This window comes from Lepidochelys olivacea, assembly GCF_965140295.1.
Source record: "Lepidochelys olivacea isolate rLepOli2 genome assembly, chromosome: 4".
NCBI classification, from domain to species: Eukaryota; Metazoa; Chordata; order Testudines; family Cheloniidae; genus Lepidochelys; species Lepidochelys olivacea.
In genome coordinates, this window is record NC_140414.1 from 98,817,479 (window position 1) to 98,838,716 (window position 21,238).

The 21,238-nt window shown below is 43.7% G+C and overlaps 1 protein-coding gene across 1 annotated transcript in view; it reads left to right on the forward strand.

The window, feature by feature from the left end:
• Positions 1 to 666: 666 nt before the first annotated feature.
• TXK (TXK tyrosine kinase) overlaps positions 667 to 21,238 on the forward strand; it is a gene marked incomplete at both ends in the record, with an annotated part of 32,939 nt that continues 12,367 nt past the window's right edge. The window contains 7 exons of the mRNA XM_084625759.1: positions 667 to 694; positions 10,020 to 10,071; positions 10,287 to 10,386; positions 11,855 to 12,066; positions 14,293 to 14,358; positions 15,679 to 15,733; positions 17,958 to 18,037. Of these exons, the coding sequence (XP_084481885.1) occupies positions 667 to 694; positions 10,020 to 10,071; positions 10,287 to 10,386; positions 11,855 to 12,066; positions 14,293 to 14,358; positions 15,679 to 15,733; positions 17,958 to 18,037 (593 nt within the window). The remainder of the gene's footprint in view (positions 695 to 10,019; positions 10,072 to 10,286; positions 10,387 to 11,854; positions 12,067 to 14,292; positions 14,359 to 15,678; positions 15,734 to 17,957; positions 18,038 to 21,238) is intronic.

Genomic DNA, 21,238 nt, shown 5'->3' on the forward strand with positions numbered 1-21,238 from the left:
TGCTTTATGCAGACATATTCCCAAACAACTACTTACTGAAAACAAGTCACACGCAAAATACATCTTCGTATTAACAGCAAAAGGAGCAAAGGGCATTTTCTTTCCAGTGCCCTGTCCCATTTTGTGTGTGAGCTACAATATTTCAAATCTCAACAGCTACTACACGTTCCCTTTGGAAAATGCATTTAGGACCAACTCTTGGATTCCTTACGGAGGCAAGACTCCCACTGAAATCAACAAAAATTAGTGATAAAAACTGTGAAATCTTGGAACCACATAACTAGGGTAGAGGCAGGCAGGCAGCATGTATGTGAGTATCGCTCATTACTGTTCAGCAACCTCCTCTGGTGTATGCAAAGGGTTTTTCCAAAGGGCAAGCTACTCCATTAGGGGCCTGATCCAAAATCTTTGCATTGACTTCAGTGGGTTTGGCTCATGCCCTAGCACAACATGAATTCAGGAAGAAAATGTGTAAAAACAATGTTTAAACTATAAGAGTCAATGGGCAAAATTCAATTTCAGAGATCCACAGATTCCAAGGCCAGAAGGAACTGTTCTGATCTAGTCTGACCTCCTGTATAACACAGGCCATAGAACTCCCCCAAAATAATTCCTAAAGCATCTCTTTTAGAAAAACATCCAATCCCAATTTTAAAAGTGTCACTGATGGAGAAGAAATCTGCCATGACACTTGGTAAGTTGTTCCAGTGGTTAATTACTCTGTTAAAAATGTACACCTTATTTCCAATTTTGTCTAGCTTCAACTTCCAGCCTTTGGATCACATTATACCTTTCTCTGCTAGACTGAAGAGAGCATTATTAAATATTTGTTCCCCCTGTAGGTACTTATTGACTGTAATCAAGTCACCACTTACGTTCTCTTTGTTAAGCTAAAAAGAGTGAGCTCCTTCAATCATGATAAGGGATGTTTTCTAATCCTTTAATCATTCTTATGGATCTTCTTGGAACCCTACAATTTTATCAACATCCTTGACTTGTTGACACCAGAATTGGACACAGTATTCCAGTGGTCACACCAGGGCCAAATACAGAGGTAAAATAACCTCTTTACTCCTACTCGAGATTGTATCAGACCTTTTGGCCACAATGTCATACTGGGAGCTCATGTATAGTTGATTAGCCACCATGGCCCTCAAATCTTTTTTAGAGTTACTGCTTCCCAGGATAGAGTCCCCCATCATGTAATTATGGCTACGGCTATGATTATGTCACAGAAGTCACATTGACCTCCATGACTTTTTCTGCCCTGGAGCTGCAGCTCCAAGCCAGCCCCGCCCATGCATCTCCCATCCCCTGGGTTGGTGTGGGGGGATTTTGCAGTTGCTCAGCTGCCGCAGGCAGACGGCAGACCCTCACAGCAGCCCAGCCCCACAGGTAGGGGGGCCCCAGAGTTCCCAGGCACCACAGCAGTGGGGGACCTGGGAGCCCCTGCAGCAGTGAGCGCTGAACCAGCCTACCCCTTTTGTCAGGGATATTTTTAGTGAAAGCTGGAGACAGGTCACAGGCTTCTGTGAATTTTTGTTTTTGCCTGTGACCTGTCCATGACTTTTACTAAAAATATCAGTGGCAAAAACTTAGCCTTAATTATGGCCTACAATCTTTGCTACCAGATACATACATTTACCTTTAACCATACTAAAATGCATGTTTGTTTGTGCACAGTATACCAAGCGATCCAGATTGCTCTGTATCAGTGACCAATCCTTGTCATTATTTATCACAGCCCGAATTTTTGTGTCAGATGCAAACTTTATCAGTAATGAATTTGTTTTCTTCCAGATCATTAATAAAAATGTTAACTAGTGTAGGGCCAAGAACCAATCCCAGTAGGACCCCACTAGAAATACACCAGTTCGATGAGGATTCCTCCTTTAGAATGGCATTCTAAGACCTGTCAGTTAGCCAGTTTTTAATCCATTTAATGTGTGCCATGTTAATTTTATTTCATTCTAGTTTTTTTTAATGAAAATGTCATGGTACCAAGTCAAATGCCTTACAGAAGTCTAAGTATATTACATCAGTACTATTACCTTGTACAACCAAACCTGTAATCTCATCAAAAAAAATATATGAAGTTAGTTTGACAGGATCTATTTTCCATAAAACTATGTTGAGATTGACATTAATTATATTACCCTCCTTTCATTCTTTATTAATCAAGTCCTGTATTAGCTGCTCCATTATCTTGCCTGGGATCCATGGCAGAAGGACAGGCCTATAATTACCTGGGTCACCCTGTTTACCCTTTTAAAATATTGGCACAACATTAGCTTTCTCCCAGTCTTTTGGATCTTCTCCAGTGTTCCAAAACTTATTGAAAATCAACTTTAATATTCCAATGATCTACTCATTAGCTCGTCTAAAACTCTTGGATGCAAGTTATCTGGACCCACTAATTTTAAAATGTCTAACTTCGGTAGCTGCTGTGTAACATCCTCCTGAGATATTAGTGGAATGGAAAGAGTGTTATCATATGATATGACTACATCATCTGTTTTTTTCAAATATAGAACAGAAATATTTATCGAACACTTCCTTTTCTGCATTATTATTAATAATTCTACCATATCTATCTAGTAATGGACCAAGACCATTGTTAGGATTCTTTTTGTTCCACATATACTTGAAAAACTCCTTCATATTATCCCTAACTCTGTTGACCATAGATTTCTCCCTGTGTCTCCTTGCTTCCCTTATCAATTTTCTACAGTTCTTACTTTCTGATTTATATTCATTACTATGAACTTCCCCTTTCTTCCATTTGTAATATATTACCTTTACTTTCCTTCTAAACCATGTCTGTTTTTAATCAATAGGGGCTTCTTCCTCGATTGTGGGATTATGGCTTTTTGGGCATCTAGGAAAATATTCCTAAACAATTCCCAATTATCATTCATATTTTTATGATTAAATTCTTCCTCCCAGATGATTTGGCTCATAATTGTTTTCAGCCTTGTGAAAGTGGCCCTCATAAAGCATGAAGGATATATATATCGCAGGTGTGGACTTGATTCTGTTTGCACATTATAAATGTGATCAAGTCATGATCACCTGTACCTAAGTTACTGTCAAGATGTCTGTAGTGGCTCAGGAGTGTGAGTACCAACCCCAGTGCACACTATTGAGAAACAGGGCACTCACCGCAAATTGCTTGTGAGTTCTATACTTAAATTTCCTCAACCAAGTTTCAAGTGTGAACACCTCAGGCACTATAGCTTCCTTAACATGGTGTCACAGACAGTCCTCTTGGGTATTCCAACCTATCTTGCCACCCAGGTAAAGCTTGCCTTTCTGATAGATGGTCCCTTACATCAAAAATCACAACAATGTTCACGTTATTCCCAGTTCCAAAGGACCAGTCACTTATCCCAGATCACTTGCACTTTAGATCCTACACCAAAAACAACGCTTCTAGCCAATTCTGTAATAAATTAACTAATTATTTATTATCCAAGAAATATGAGTTATTTACAAGGTTAAAGCAGATAAACACACACACAAATGAGTTACAGTCTTAGGTCCCAAAAAAGAATAGAAGCTGCTATAATATGCAAACTCCATAAGTACTCCTAAGGTTCACCCAGGCCAGGCACTGGGGATCCCTTGTTTATGCTTAGAAATCTTGCTCTCTCCAAGTACAAGCAACATAGACATACAGTTCTCCCCCAGAGTTCAAACTGATGGGATGAGTCCACCTGCATATCTCCTCTTCATGGGTGTGTGCGGTGGGAAGAGCAATCAACAAAGTCTTTGTTCTTTGATGTTTCACAATGGTTCATTTGGTTCCAATGACCCTTCTTAGTGGGGAAGACATAACACCCTCTGTGGAAAACTAGTATTTCACACTTGGACATGCTTCTCTCCCGACTGGTGGTTTCAGAACAAACGCACACTTTTGCAGTCACAGAGCAAATACTTAAATATTACCTTATAAATGGGATACAGATATTATAAAGTAAGCCTATGATTTAGTCATGGGTATTTTTAGAAAAAGTCATGGACAAGTCATGGGCAATAAACAAAAATTCACAGCCCCTGACCTGTCCATGGCTTCTACTATAAATCACTTTTGTCACCTTTGTCTGGCTTGTCCTTGTCCATCCCTCCACAAACGCAAGTCGATGCCACATCATTCTATTTAATTGCGAGGCATGTTCTTTCCATTTCTGGCCAAAGAGTTTTGTCATGGGATTGGCACAGCGCATTTTTGGTCTGTCCAGTGGTCACTTGTGGTCTCTGGAGATCCAGTCACTGGTGCGGTTGTCCACCTATTGTCTTGCCTGTGCACTAAATGACCTGCCCATCTTTGTTTTGCGTCGTACATTGCCTGCACTACATCGGTAACCTCTGTACGCCTTCTGATCGCATCATTCGGTATGTGATCATGGAGTGATATCTTGCACATTCACCTTTCCATTGCTCTCTGGGTGACAGCAAATTTTTCTTCCTCTGTGTTCGTCGTTGACCAGCTTTCTGCTCTGTATATCATTGCTAGCAGAACAGTGGAGTTAAACAGTTCTTTCCTTTCCTTCACGGGCAGTTCATCATCCATTTGAGACGTCTTTATCTTGTTGAAATTTGCCCACCCCACCTTTCTGCAGCTGAGCAGAGACAACCCTACTATAAATACCCCTGATTAAATCTTCGCTGTTCTGGCAGCCCTGGGGTCAGCCACACTGGCCACTGCAGAAGTCATGGAGGTCATGGGAAAGTAATGGAATCTGTGACTTCCACAACCTCCATGACAGACTCACAGCCTTAATTATAAAAGTGAGATTAATGTATGTAGCAACCTACTAGCATTTCATAAATTTGAAACACATTTTTATGAATCTAATATATATTTTAGCATTACTAACACTCATGAGAGCCAGACTGAATTCCAGCTATGCATTTGTCAATTGAGGCCAAGAGGCATGGGCAGTAGGTATAATACGCCAGGGAAAGCTCTGCCTTCCCTGATGATGACACCGACCTGCCACCAGACACCTGGCCCCAGCCCTTCCCCGGGACCCTTACTGCCTCCTCCACTCCACACGTCCCCCCCACCAGGTCCCTGCTGCTTGCCATGTCCCCCCTCCTCCTCGGAACAGGAGAGTGAGGAGGGATACAGAGAGCCGGCAGACTGGTGAGGCTCTGCTGAGCACTGGGGCCAGCAGCTCGATGGGGGGCAGGGTCTTCAGGGGCAGGAGGAACTGGCTCTAGGGGGATGGTGGCTCAGCCTGGCCTGATTCTGGAAAGGGGATGGCGACTTGGCTTGTCAGACACTTGCGGGCTGGGGGGGCGCGGAGGGGGGGAGGCGGTAGCTCTGCCCAGCGCCATGGCTGGCCTGGCACTCAGGGAGACTGGTGGCTCAGCCCACACCTGGGGCCGGCAGTGGGGGTGGGGGGAAGGGGAGGAGGGAAGATGGCTCGGCCTAGCGCTTTCGGGGGGCGGGGGGTCAGGAGGGCCGGCAGCAGCGGCTCAGCCCAATTTATGGCTTGGGCAGACGGGCGAGGGCTCCTCTGGTCGCGGGAGCCCCTCAGAGTCAGGGCTTCTCCTTTTACACAGTAGAAGGGGGATTTCAGGGGTCTGGCGTGAGGGGGCGGGGCCTTGGGTGGAAGGGGTGGGGCTGGCAGGCTAGCCTCCCCAAAGCGGTATGCATTTGTGGTTATAGTCAGGTTCACCTGCCGCCCATGCCAAGAGGCCTTGACATAGGCTGGCATCTGGTCTGCAAGCATCACAGTTACCATTAAATGTTTAGTTCTGTGATCAATTCTTCTTTATCTCGCAAGTATCTCATGTACATTAAAGAAAACCGAATTTGGCTTTTTGTATCCAAATGAAGTTATTTTTTTTAAAATCCCTCCATTCAAAAGAAAGAAAATTAAGTAATAAAGAGTGTGGAGATGTTTATGTGAGGCAATATGCTGCATGAGCTTCTGTCAGGAAGTGCAGGCTTCCTGTACCACTTTAATAATCATTGCTACAATACTTGGAGTCAGCTCTGTGTGTATATAACTTCCTGTCTTGCTAGTACAAGATTATGATGTGAGCAAGTCTAATTGAGTTATTCACACGGAGAGCCAAGCAATTTGACATTTGTGGTGGGTACTTTAGATGTACAGGTATGGGTCATCTTCTCTTCCTGATAGAGGCTGCAGAGTCACTATGAGTTATTCTGTCACTTTAGTGGTCTGTGATTCTCTAATCAAGGACATCAGAATGAGAAAGTAGTGTCACATGTATTGTATAAATAGCAGGCTCACAAGTAAATTCACAAGATGTGACAGCCTACAGACCACCTGAATAGGCCCCATGGAATCAAATCCTAAAACCTGCAACTCTCAGTAGTCTCTGAAGAGCTCTCACAGTACTTCTTATTTCATGATGCTGTCCCCTGCTGATTTGTCAGATTTCCACACAGAAATATGGTGTTTCAATAATACATTTCAGAGCTTTAACTCCCATTGAGTCTTTCTACAGCTGCTACTGAGCAGCCAAAGCGGGAATCAATGCAAGGACAAAATAACTCCTTCAGAAGCTGTGCTGCAAGGGAGAGACAGCCAGCCAAATCAGGAACTATGCATGCAAACAGATCTGCCTCTACAAAGCTGGGGATGTCCCTTTCCTAGGACCTCACGCCCTGTGAACTCCACAGAACCAGAGGAGAACATGGTAGGGTAGGAAGAAAAAAGAAGGGCAGCAAACCTCACAGAAACACCCTGCATCTCAGAGTCTTTCACACTCATTTCTCTGCAAGAGATGGTAATCTTCTAGGTCACAGTTATTGGATTATGGGTCATATTCTGCACTCTTTTACAGTCAAAACACTGAACTCAGTGAAAGTGTTGCTCAAGTAAGGAGTGCAGAACAGGGACCTACACTGCATACCATGAAACACCCTAATTACTGATTCAGCCCAAAGTTTGTTATGATTCCTTAGGCACTATAAGAAACTAGCTGGTAAATATATGATTAGGATATATGTAAAATGCATTACAGACATTTCATTTACTGCTGGTTTCTTTTAACCTAGCAAAGTAGATTCAAGTGTGGAAAGTGCCTATACTTTACAGAAAGAGTTTGAAATTCAGTGAAGGCAGAAAATTCCTGGGTTGACATTCCACCTTTATTCAAACCAGCCTGAACTCTGAATTCATTTGCATTTGTGGTTATAGTCAGATTTTCAGTGTACTTAAGAATGTTGTTTTAATAATACGTGAAGTTCTACAGCACCTGATCTAAATATCTCTGGTAAGTACTTAACAAATGTTCATTGAGGCTCACAGCACTAAGGCAAGATATACAGGGATTATGTGACCCATCACTGAAATGTAGACACCTTTGTAGTGGAACGCAGAAGCTCTTTAACAGTGCATGGTTGCAATACACTATCTAAGTCAGGGGCAAACACTGCTCCCAGCTGAAACACCTCGGGTAGTTTTGGTAAGTAGTATGTAATTACCCAAGTTGGAATTTAAACATCCTTCCTCTAATGAAAGAGACCATGAGATCGCTAATAGCCAAATGTCAGTTCACCTCATTCAAAAGTCAGCACCTGCAATTTCAACTGCCATCTAATGCCATTCCAGTAATCAATTCAGTACTATTTCAGACTTTCCCTCTGAATTTCTTCTTTTGCAGGTAAACATAGACCAGTGATATTAAGATACTGAAAGTTGAAAACACTTTTCTTTTTTCTTGTTTATAGCTCCTTGTCTGGAAAATACAGTAAATGGACTAGAAATTACAGCAAGCACCAGTAGGAGAAAGCACATTCTGGCAAAGCTAAACAGTAACAATTTTATATGGCGAGGTGATAGCTTCATGTACAATGGAAAGTAATGCAGCAAACTGATCACACTGCACGTACCTTTTTTAGTCTGGCTTCTTTAAAAAAATTGTTAATGTCAGCTGGCTTGGGCATTTCCAATCCTCATATTTTCCATAGCCGTCACTGGAAACTTTTATCAAGCGGTTTATGATATCTTGTGATTTAAAATGGGCTTGTCAAAGTCCCACACCATAGGCTCTTCACAGGATGTCATGGTCGATGGCAAATTGCCCCCACAAGCTTCACTGGTAACTTTTCAAAGCAAAACAAGCATAAGCCACAGGTTTCTTCCTCTTCTGACTAAGAACTAATTTTGATCTTATCTCCCTGAAGTTTGCCCTTCTCTTTCCCTTTTTATAGTGTGAGATTTGTTAAATACTGTATCTTTCTTTATTGGTCAAATAATTCAAGTTTCACCAGGTGTAATAAGGCCACTTAACCTTTTGAATGCTATGCTACACAGATTCTTAGTAAACTTTGTTGCGGTGCTATGCTAACATATACTCATCTTTAAAATGACTCCAACTCAAGCAGCTCCCTCCAGTTCCAAAACAGCTGCCTAACCCACCCACAACCTTGTGGTTATGGGAACATCCCAGCCATATCTCAGCTGCCTAACTTTTTCTTCTCTTTCAGCTGCCTAAAGGTCATGCAACCTCCACCCAAGAAACCCAGCTAAAGCCCCTTTCCCACCCCAGGTGTCATCCATCCAGAAATTAGGTCAGAGTAAAGGTCAGTTGTCTTGCTGCAGCTGACCCCATTAGGTGTCTTCTCTCCACTTGTTCATTTGCAAGCAGCATATGAGGAATTGCATAAACACAGCAACTGTGATACAAGATAAATAGGAATGCATGACTAACTCTTGAGATCAGATTTGAGCTCTTGTTTTTGTAAAGCTCTTTGTTTTGTTTTTCTATACCTGAAAGACTTATAATAATGATTTGCACTGAGATTATACAGCAAAAGATGCCAAAGCTCTTTTACAAACATTACTTAATTCTTACAATGTCCTATTTCCATTTTAGAGATGGAAAAAATGAAGCAGAGAGAGGTTAACTTATAAGTAACTTGCTCATGCTCACACAGTGAAAACATGGTAGAGCTAGGACTAACACTTAAGAGCTCTAACTCAGAGGCCTATGTGCTAACCATTATACTATACTTCCTCTCTTATCTAGACTTAGACTACATAGAGAATGGATGTTCTTATTACTTACACCGAAATATTTCATCCAAATCCCTCACATGTTAATTAAATGAAACTGGGTCATCATCCCAGATAGGGGGTATAAACAAACCAAAAATGGTGAAGAGGGAATAAAAAAACTGAACACGTTAGTGTGACTTTGAAAAGAACACGCATGAAAAATAAACTTGGAAAAATACTCAGTCCTAAGGGAGGGACACTACCTAATATGTGTCTTTAGAGAATCTTCTAATGACAAGAATGTAGTGTTCACTGTGGAAAAGAAGAGACAGGACTCACTTGTGAAGGATATAAAGGTTGCTGCTGCATACAGAAGGAACCTGTAGCACTCCTTGGATATCTAGCTACCACACTGATTAAAACAATCGAGTATCATCACACAGGGTTTCTCTTAAATCTTAGCCAAGAACGGTGACTACACTACAAGCAAAACATGGCAAAACATGAATAGGGAGCTCAACATAAAAAATGTGTAGGGATGCCAGGTTGGTTCTTCAGATTTTTCACACCTCACAAGAGGACATTTGTAACATCAGAGGCTCTTCTGGTGCTATGTATTCATTAAGAAAAAATATCCTAATCAGTATTTTATTATTGTACTGCTCACTGTGGTTAATAATTTATCCATCTGTAAATAGGAATAATACTTAGCACCTGTATAGTGTTTTTCATCTGTAGATCTCAAAGTGCTTTACAGAAGTGGGAAAGCACTGATAACTTCAATTTTAACAGATGAGGAAACTGAGGCACAGAGAGATTAGGGGTTCGATTGTGGAGTCCTTCCTTACACTGGCAAGCACTCAAGTAGTTCCACTGGTTTCAGTTGGACTATTCCCATGAGTAAATGTTCCACAATCTGGTCCAAAGTGACTAGCCCAGAGTCTCACAGCAAGTCCACAGCAGAGAACCTATTACACACTTCAGTGCAGTAAACCAAAAACAGTACTAAAAATACAGAAATGTTCTTCTTTTCAGATCACACCATCCAGTCTGCTTTTTGCTGCTGCTGCTGTTCGGTGCAGAAAAGGTAACTCAAAGTTTAGCTTCAACTCGCCAGTAATTAAGCTAATCAGAATAAGTCATTTGCTTTCAAACTAGTCACATATAAAAGCTTCTAAAACCCGTCAGTTTTCAGTAAATCTGCTGAAATTTTAAACATTTACAGACCTTTTCCCTCTCCCACAGCTAATCTGTTTGGTGATATATATTCTCATAAGCACTGTTTTTATTCTCCAAAATTAGAGCAGTGAGGACAAAGTTGAGCCTGGACAATGATGAAGACTTGATGGCTGGATACTCAATGTCACAACAGCTCTCCTATGTGTCTACCCAAAAGCACAGAGTAAGTAAAATCATACAGATTCAGGAAACTGAAGGACAAAGAGGTTAAATGACGTATCCAAGTCCAGACACTGAATATATGCCAGAGCAGGCACGAGTGCAGAGGTTCTCAAACTGTGGTCCATGGATAGTGGTCCATGAACTCCATTTAGGTGGTCCATGGATAGTTCCTTCTAAGGTGCATGCCTGGGTGGCTGCACACAAGAAAATGAAGGGCCACCCACCAAATTAGTAGGTGCCTGGACCCTGGAGAAGACACACATGTAAGGTGAGGTGGTGGCCTTGGAGGAAATGGGGGTAAGTGGGAGGGGGCAGTGGGGTGAATAGAAGGGGTGGGGGGAATTTGGGACGTGCAGGGCTGCGGCGGCCAGAGAAAGAGGCGACTTTCCTCAGCTCCAGGGTTCCAGCTGCCGGAAAGAGACGGCCCTCCTTCCCAGCCTCAGCTGTGTGGCTGCTGTGGTGGGGGAGAGACCCCCCTTCTTCCCAGCCCCAGCTCAGGGGCTGCCATGGCTGGGGAGAGAAGGCACATCTATTGCAACAGAAAGGTAAGACTACTGATATTAAAATATGAGTTGTGTGCTTTTATTTGTAGAACAAAAAAAGTTAATTATTATTAAGGGTTTTTTTATATAGTCCTTTTATCCAAAGTGCTTTACAATAGTTAGCTAACGGTACAAATAACATTTGGAAAGATCATTAAGTGGTCCACTGAGACCCTCCACTGAGATCACCTTCAAGTGGTCCGTGAAAAAAAAGTTTGAGAACCACTGCACTAGTGTAACTAACTCCCTGCCAAATCTTTAAAGTTGCAGTAATACATACTTCATATAAATATTGTAAAGAGTATTTTAATAAGAGTGCAAAGATTTAGAAGATTTACATTGTTATGTATTTTTTCCAGACACGAAAGACCTGAGTATGGTCTTACTTTCATTTGGCCTAACTCTACGGACTTCAATGAGTTCCTCCCAACTTTACAACAGTGTAACTGAGCGCAAAACCAGGCCCTATGTTCATGCAAAACAAAATGTTTGTATTCCTGCTGATATGTTAAGCATGTATGCAGTGTTCTCCAAACCCAGCTGGTGTAATTCAATGGAGCTATTCTGATTTACATCAGCTGAGGAGCTGTCCCAGAATTCATACCGCATTAATGTAACTGCAAGCACTTTGGTGGGGGAAATGCTCTACTTTGGCTACAGTAACACTACATGCATATTATTTATTTATTTGTCAGTGTAACTTTGGCTTGAGTAACAGTTATCCAAGTGCAATCAACAGTACTCTGTTGCCTTCTTGCAAGTGCAACTGACCGGACGATAAGGCGTAGGGAGGAAGGAATCGTTATCAGTTTCTTTCAGGAACAGAGACAACATAAAAATAAAATAAAATACTACTACTAATAATAATACTAATAATAAGCAGGGAAAGAAATGCAAACCAATTATGATACTTTTTTCTCTCAACAGCATGACAGGCAATTTGTTCAGCAATCAAAAAGGAAGCCACCACCAGCGTTACCCCCACAGATCCCTGGAGAGTATGAAGAGAAAATCAGAGTCATTGCACTCTATGATTTTTTTGCCAAAGGACCCTGTGACTTAACACTCAGGAAATCAGAAGAATACATTATCCTTGAGAAGTATGACCCCCACTGGTGGAAGGCAAGAGACCAGTACGGGTAAGAGAGGAGGCATGTTTGGACCCATTTGTTTCTATTTATCTTCCTAAAAAAAACCCCAAAAAACAAAAATACAAAAATTAGAGGCATAAATATATTTTAGGGCCCGATTTTAAAGTGTTCAGCTCCCAGTTAGGCATCTATATGAAGCAGCCAGATTTTGAAAAACATTCAGCACACAGCATCTCCCATTGAGAATAATGGGAATCTAGAATCTAGACAGACACACACCAGGCTAAACAAGAACAGTATTTGGGAATTTGAGAAGAGAGTGAGTTGCTGGCTGCTGAGCAGTTCTGGAAACCTGGCAACTTCATTTAGGACCTGTTGGGTGCCGAGCTCTTTTGAAAATCTGGTGCTTCATACTTAATTTGTAAAGTATTTTACAATACAGTGAATCAGAAGAAAGTTTATGTGAGTGTGACGGAATGGCATTCAGATAAAATAGCAACTACAGTCATATAGGTAGCTAGATCAGGGGTGGGCAAACTTTTTGGCCTGAGGGCCGCATCGGTTTTCTGAAATTATATGGAGGGTTGGTTAGGGGAGGCTGTGCCTCCTCAAACAGCCAGATATGGCCGGCCCCTGCCCCCTATCTGACCCCCCTGCTTCTTGCCACCTGACAGCCCCCCCAGGACTCCTGCCCCATCCAACCCCCCGTTCCCTGACGGCCCCCCGAGGACCCCTGCCCCACCCCCCCTGCTCTCGGTCTCCTGACAGCCCCAGGACCCCCTGCCCCAACTGCCACCCCATCCAAACCCCCTCTCCTTCCTGACTGCCAGCCCCGTGGAACACCTGCCCCACCCACCCCCCCGCTCCTTGTCCCCTGACTGCCCCCTGCTGCCCCATCCAACCCCTCCTCTCCTTCCTGACTGCCCCCCTGGGACCCCTGCCCCCATTCAACCCCCATTCCCCACCCTCTGACCACACTGACCCCTATCCATGCCCCTGACACCCCCTGAACTCTCCTGCCCTCTATCCAACCCCATCCCTACTCCCTGCCCCCTTACCGCACTGCCTGGAGAATCGGTGGCTGGCAGTGCGGCTGCACCAAGAGAGGCAGCCGCGCCACGCAGCACAGAGCATTGCACCGCACAGCGGCGTGGCTGCAGGGGAGGAGGGACAGCCTCCCGGGCCAGGAGTTCAGGGGCCAGGCAGGACAGTCCTGTGAGCCGTAGTTTGCCCACCTCTGAGCTAGAGAGATGAACGACAATTAAGCAAATTTCTGCTCTCAGTCACACTTGTGCCTATCTTCCCATCTAGTTTCATACAGTGATATATTGAAGTTACTAGGGTTGCACCATTGTGGCTGAGAGCAGAATTGTAGAAAGGGTATGTAATTCAGTAAAATATTGTTTTTGGAGTTAGGTCTGCCTGAACCAAAATCCTAGATCCAAATACCCCTGAACTTTAAAAAAAGTCTGGATCTGAACTTCACTTATGGTCCTCTTCCTACAGTAATGCTTTCATTGTGTCCCCCTTCTCTCAGCTTAATGTCTTCATCCACACCTCCTCCCCTTATGTTTGGAATAGCTGCTTTTTTTTTTATGTGCCAAATAACCATCCCCTCCTAATTCAAATCCCACCTCTAAACACACTTCTTCCTAGAGGCTCAGTGATACTCCACCAGATACATAAAAAGAATTTGCCTTGTTCAGAGATTAGACAGTTATCTGGTGTACTGTGCATCTGAACCGCAGTGTATGTCCAAATTAGGAACTGTACAGTGACAAGCTTGCTGAAATACATAATAACCTTGAACGCACTGGTTGTTTTTGAAGGTGGGATTTAAAATAATTGGCAATTATGTAAAATGTAGGTTTTATATATATATATATAATACAACTCAATCTACTTTCTAATGTGTGCACTGGCCATGCGTATGCGTTCAAAGGTAGAATCTAGGCTTCAGTCCCACCTGGTGGGTCTTATGCAGAGCTGGCAACACAAATTCACCCATTTTCTGGTTTTCCAGAGAACAGTCCCATACTGAACAATTCATACAGTCAGTATTTGCCCATCATCTGCCCTTTGAAAAATCACCAGGTTGATAAGAAGAATCTTGGGGTCTTCCTTCAATGACTGTCTGAATTCACAGAAGCATAACTCATACTTAATATGTGGCCAAAGCGTTAGTTGCCTTCTTCTTAAGTGAAAGGAATATTCACATTTTAATCCCAGTAATACTTTACATTGTGTTATATCTTTCATTTGTATTTATTTTAGTAATGAAGGCCTAATTCCCAGCAATTATGTAACTGAGAACGAGCGAAATAATTTAGAAGCATATGAGTAAGTACACTTGAAAATGATTATTGTGTCTCCTCCCTGAGAATTGGTTAGGACTGTACATTTTTAGGTCCTGATCTTTCAGTCCTTACTGGAAGTCAACAGGAATTTGCCTGAGTAACGACTGCAGGACTAAGTCCCTTATTTTTTCTTATAAATCATCATCCTAAAAATGAATTCACCATTTGTCTTCCAGTTTTCATGATTCTGCTCTATTCAAATCAATGGCTGTTTGCTATGAGACTAGAATGTCATAAACACTGGTAGCTCATAAACAATAAATAGTATAACTGCATCTGTTTGCATAAGTCAAGATGTCACAATCTGGATGTTTCCTATTTGCTAGCACTCACAGCCAGATACTATTATACTCTGATCTTTTCCTGTTTTGTACATTTCAATGAATAGCCAGTACTCACTTCAACATATTTAAGGTTCATTGACTGGTGAGGAAGAGTAAAATTCTCAAATATTCTAGCCAGAGATGGGCCTGAGACACCAAGTGTAAATGCAAAATTTCCCAAACTTCTGGGTGTTTATATCCAGGATTTTACTTAGTCTCAACTTTAAACACAACAAATGGGAAAAAATATTGAAAATCATCAGGCTAGACTTGACACCAGTAAAGCTGCCCTCTTTTCCCAACCACAATCCCATCACATATTCAATTATGAGACACTATATGAGCAAAAATTCTACACATTGGACTGTAAACCCGCCAATTTATCAAAGGCAGAAGACTGGACCCTCTAACAACTCTTATGGCATGTGCAAGAAACCACCACACTTCACATTGTTACTGTGTAGGAGTTTTTAAAATAAATTAGCGAGTGAGACCCAGAATGCTGGATAGGCACATTTTAAAAATATAACTATGAAACAGGAAACACTTACTTTATGAGGAAGCTAATGGGGTTCTTTCACTAGTTAGGGCGAGCTGAGTGATAGTAAGGGGCAAAGTTAAAACTGGTAGTGGAACTTTAAATATTTCCAGACTTTCTGACATTTTGATTTTTTAAACTATGACTTTAACATTTTCACTTTTCAACATTGTTTTTTTAACCTTAGCTCTGAATTTTCTCATTCACAAATATCTTGTTTTTGTTTGTGTTATTATTATAGCGGAGATGGTCTTATAAAGTGGTTTAAAATTAATAGCTGTTTGTTTACAACCATAGCTTTATATTAACCACGTTTTTGGTTTGGGAATAGTATAATGGTTAAGAAGTGTTGCTCTTTACAATAGAGTCGATAAGTATTTTTATTAAAACAGCTTGAAATCAGAACATAATTTAGCTGTCTTTTCTTGGTCATTTATTGTAGGTGGTACTGTAAAAACATAACCAGAAATCAGGCAGAACTTCTACTAAGGCAGGAGGTAATTCAGTTGGTTTATAAACTTTCATTGTTTGTAAAGTTACCCACAATCTAAATTATTCTGTCAGTATTACAAGACGCATCATGAAGAGTTCAGCCATTAAATCCAGAGCTAACTGTACAATAAGATAGAGTACTTTAAAATGAAGGGATGTCTTGGTGGTCTAAACATCAGGTATGGAATACTTAGACTCCGTAGAACTTGTTCTGTTTAGGTCTCTAACTTCCATATTAGATAAACTGAGTTCTATGCAGTTTACTGTGCGTGTCTTTTGAGTGAGACTTTAAAAACTGAAATCTGTCTGCTCTGTATGAACATTAAAAATCTCACAGTCTCTTAGTTAACATAGAGGTTTGCCCCAGTATCCTTAACTAAAATTTCTACTCCTCTTATTGTCATGCAGCATGTTGTGGCCCACTTAGTCCTGCCCATAGGCAATTGTGTTTTATTGGTGCTATTTTATATATTTTGTGTGAAGCAATGTGGAACCCTTGGGAAGAAAAGTGCATGTCAATATAAAATACAACTGTATCTATGACTTCAAATTGTTACTATTTTAGAGAGAATAACAGAGTTTTGCTCAGGGGCCAACACAGGGATTGGATAAAATACAGCTCAGCCAGAGGGAGTGCACAGAAACATACAGAATTATAGGTGTTAAAGAGGAAAAATAACAGCTCTTATATAATCCAGTCTACCACCCTGCTTTACAGTATATTTTCTAGTGATTTGTGTGGTCTATTTTTCAGTGCTCCAAACATGGAGCTTCCAGCACTTCCCATGGGAGAGTATTCAAATATATTTAACTCTGAGAACTCTTCTGATATTCAGTCTAATTTTTCCATTTCCATTTCTCAATTTCATTCCATTACTATTAGTTATAATCCCATGAATCACTGTAAATGATTCCTAGTCACCATGGCATTATCACCCTTCAAATATTTATAGATTTGTATGTCCTATCTTTAGTTTTGGGTTAACCAAGTCAGATATTTAACTCTGCTCCTCCAGCCAATGGCATGGCTATGACTACAGCACTTAAACTACACTGTACAGCTAAAGCTTACTGCAACCTGCTACACAGGGTTGTGACTACAGGATTTACACAGGTCACACTCCAGCTAGCCAGAGGTCTATCATGCAGATGTCCCACTCACAATTCCCCTTCCACATTAATATGAAGATGAACTGCCAGGGTTTATGGCCTTTCTCCTCCTGGTCCCCTGAACAGAAGCACGAAGCACCACAGTGGTTCCACTACATTTTGGGCCTTCCACAGATGCCAAATAGCCATGAAGTTTTAGCTCTTTATTCTTTAATTGTTTCAAGGGTCTGTATCGCATTAGAGCATAGTGAAGTATAAACATTCACAGAAACAGTGGACTGGGTTAAATGTAAATGTTCAATATATTTAAGATGTTAAATATGAGTTATCTTCAACTTACCACTGATAGTCACCTGTATTTTAATGAATAACAGTGAATTATATCCATGGTGTTGTGCCATTCATCTGGTGTACTGAGTGTATAAGAAAATGTACAGTACAGCACAAGTAGTCTCCAAACACAGTGTTACAAACATAACATATAATATCACCAGGCTTGTGTACTTAGTTCAATGATATAAAGCAATGAAATAGCTCCATATAGGAAAAAGACCCCAATAACTAGAAATAGTAAATAGCTCTATGGCTGTAGAAATTAGGAGGTTAGGTAGAGATCATTAGAGTATTATGTTACTATATAAGTCTTGTGTTCTAATATCATAAACCATGCTAGTAAAGTTTGAACAGTTTGAACATCAGTATCCAACAGTCAAAAGGCATCAATGCTTCTCTTGCATTAAGTAATATCCTTGGAATCACCCAACAGTGATCCACACACAGGTGAATGACTCAGCATTTATATATTCATATTTACTCTAAGATGTTCTCAGAAAAGTACTTAGCTTCCTGCTGTAAAAAAGAGATATCACCTGCATTGTACAATACACTACAAGTGTTAAGTACATTACCTCCTTTTAGAAGTTACTGTTCTTTTAGTCATACAGTTAAAGGCCACAAGGAACCACCACATCATCTGCTCTGACCTCCTGACCTTTAGCTTTCTTTGGTTCCTTTATAAAACATTGAACAGTATTTTGTAATCAGCTGAATGTCTTATCACATGTGAATTTTCTGTCAAACACAAAAGAAAGGATAAACTAAATCTGAATTGCTTTTCAGTCCAAAGAAGGGGCATTTATGGTCAGAGATTCAAGTCAAAAGGGAGCCCTCACAATGTCTGTGTATTCACGATCTAGTGGGTAAGTAATTGCTGCTCTGAATGGTTAAGAATTTAAATAAACAGATGAAAACATATCTTAATTACAATTCTTTGTGAAAGTGGCTTGCTTGCTGCACAATATACATGTACAGTACAATATTGTACAGCATTGTCCATACTGTGTATAGGGAATACTGAAAACCTTGTTGCAAATTACAATCCTTCCAGTTAATTAAAAGGTACATACCAATACTAATGCTCAATGGAGTAATTTTGCCCCAAAAGTTGTGGGGTGGGGACGGCAGATGCAAACGTTCCCATGCAGCACGACAAGATCACCTGCATTTTCCTGAAACCCAAAAGGTTCCAGCATAAGTCCCTTTCATCCATCCAATTAAAATAATAAGCAAACAAGACTTACTGTAGCATCCTCTTGCCTCTCGTCCTATGGTGCAGTCCTTGACTGGCTGGCTCCCATGCAATGCTGTAGCCAGCGCACTGACCTCCTGCTACATCTCCAACCACTCCTCCTTCCCCTTCACGGGAAGCCCCCACCCAGCCTCTCCTGCTACCCAAAAACACCTCTATAGCCTCCTCCCTCTCTCACAAGCCTCTCCTCTCCAAGAACCTCCCAATCTCTCCTTTCCCCAAACTTGCCTCATTCCCTCCCTCACCCCAAATCTCTCCTTCACCCCCTCCCCACGCTGCCTCTCTTACCCATCCCCTCAACCATGCCATCTTGTCTCTTTAGATAGATTCCCCTCATAGCTGCTCCCTAGGGCCTGTTTCCTCCATAACCCTGCCCTCCCCTTTGTGTCTGCCCCATCTATAGCTGTGACTCCAATTTGTGCCTGTTCCCCACAGAGGTATCCCCTTGCTTGTCCCTGCCACCCTGTGGGGAGGAAGGGGAGACAGACGCTGCTGCTCCAGTCCTGCTGCTCCCTCAAGCCCCCACCAGCTGGGCAAACCCTCAGAGCCAGCAAGCGCAGGGCCCAGGCAAGGAAGGAGAGAAAGTGGCTGTGCACAGTAGCCATAGCAATAGCAGCAGGGAGGACATAGGGCTCCCCTGCTGCCAGGAGGATGTAATTGCAGTTCTCTGAGGTTCAAAACAATGGCACATTCACCTGCCCCCTATACCTCATCACATATAATCCTGGGCACTGCCTTCCCATCCCACCATGGGAGAGGGCACCAGCCCCTGTGGAGCTCCTGTTCCTGGGGGCACCAATCTCGTGAAAGAGGCTGGATCTACCCTGCTCTTGCCCTATGGCAAACCCCGCAGCAGTTACTTGCATGGTGGTGACTGGGCACTGCCAGCCCCAAACTCCCCCTGTCCCACTTGATGATTCCGAGCCACTGATTCCTGGAGCTCCCAGACACTCTGGAGTGATAGCTCCTTCTACACAGGCCTCGCTGTACCCCAGCTCCCCCCACTACAGCCACTAGGGACTGGGGAATCAGAGGGTGTGTGACTAATAAAAACCAGGACTTTTAATGTCCTGGGAAGGCTTACAGATTTCCTGGGACAGCTACCTAAAAAAGGGATGATTCCAGGAAAACTGAGACAGGTGGCAACCCTATAGACCAGGGGTTCTCAAACTGTGGGTAGGGACCTCAGAGTGGGTCGCAACCTCATTTTAATGGGGTCACCACCCTTTTTAATGGGGTTGTCAGGGCTGGTGCTAGACTTGCTGGGACCTAGGGCCAAAGCCCAAGCCCCACCACCCAGGGCCAAAGCCAAAGCCTGAGGACTTCGGCCCTGGGCAGTGGGGCTCAGACTTCGGCTTCAGCCCTGGGTGGCGGGGCTCAGGTAACAGGCCCCCTTCTTGGGGCTGAAGCCTTTGGGCTTCAGCTTCGGACCCCCCACCCCGGGTGGTGGGGCTCGAGCTTTGGCTCCACCCCATCTCCCAGAATAGCAGGGCTCAGGCTTCGGTGCCCCCTCCTGGGGTCATGTAGTAATTTTTGTTGTCAGAAGGGGGTCGCGATGGAATGAAGTTTGAGAACCGCTGCTTTAGACAGCCCTGGAGGAGTGAGGATGGCTGCTGACAAAGCAGCCTCAAACTTTCTTCTCCACTTCCTCAGCTGCCACCCCTCTTTCCTCTTCACAGCCAACCAGAATTTGTTGTTGTTATTGGTAGGGTTGCCAACTTTCTATTTGGACAAAACGGAACACCCTCGCCCTACCCCGCCCCACTTCTTCTCCGAGGCCCCACCTCCTGCTCACTCCATCCCCTCCCCCCGTTGCTTGCTCTCCCCACCCTCACTCTCTCACTCATTTTCACTGGGCTAGCTCAGGGGGTTGGGATGCAGGAGGGGGTGAGGGCTCCAGCTGGGGGTTCAGGCTCTGGTGTGGGGCTGGGGATGAGGGATTTGGGGTGCAGGAGGGGGCTCAGGGCTTGGGCTGAGGGGTTTGGAATGCAGGAGGGGGTTCTGGGCTGGGACAGGGGGTTGGGGCACTGGGGGGTGACAGCTCCGGCTGGGAGTGCGAGCTCTGGGGTGGGGCTAAGGATGAGGGTTTTGGGGTGCTGGAGGGTGCTCCGGTCTGGGACCAAGGGGCTTGGGGGCCAGAAGAGGCATCAGGACTGGGGCAGGGGTTGGGGCCCAGGTGGGGGGAGGTGAGGGGTCTATGCAGGCTCTGGGGTGGGGCTGGGGATGAGAGGTTTGGGGGGCAGGAGGATCCTCTGGGCTCAGACCGAGGGGTTCAGAGGGTAGAAGGGGGATCAGGGCTGGGGCGTGAGGGGTGAGGGCTCTGGCTGGGGGTGTGGGCTCTGGGATGGGGCTGGGGAAGAGAGGTCTGGGGTACAGGAGAGTACTCGGGACTGAGGAGTTCAGAGGGTGGGAGGGGAATCAGGGCTAGGACAGGGGGTTGGGGCATGGGAGGGGATCAGGGGTGCAGGTTCCGGGCAGCGCTTACCTCAAGCAGCTCCCGGAAGCAGTGGCATGTCCCCTCTCTGGCTCCTATGTGGAGGTGCAGCCAGAGATCTCTATGCTCTGCCCCATTCATAGGTGCCACCCCCACAGATCCCATTGGCTGTGGTTCCCAGCCAATGGGAGCTGCAGAGCTGGTGCTTGGGGTGGGGGCAGCATGTGGAGCCCCCTGGTTGCCCCTATGCGTAGGAGCTGGAGGGGGGACATGCCACTGCTTCTGGGAGGCTCACAGAGTCATGGCAGGCAGGGAGCCTGCCTAGCCATGCTGCGCAGCCGACCAGACTTTTAATGGCCCGGTCAGCGGTGCTGACCG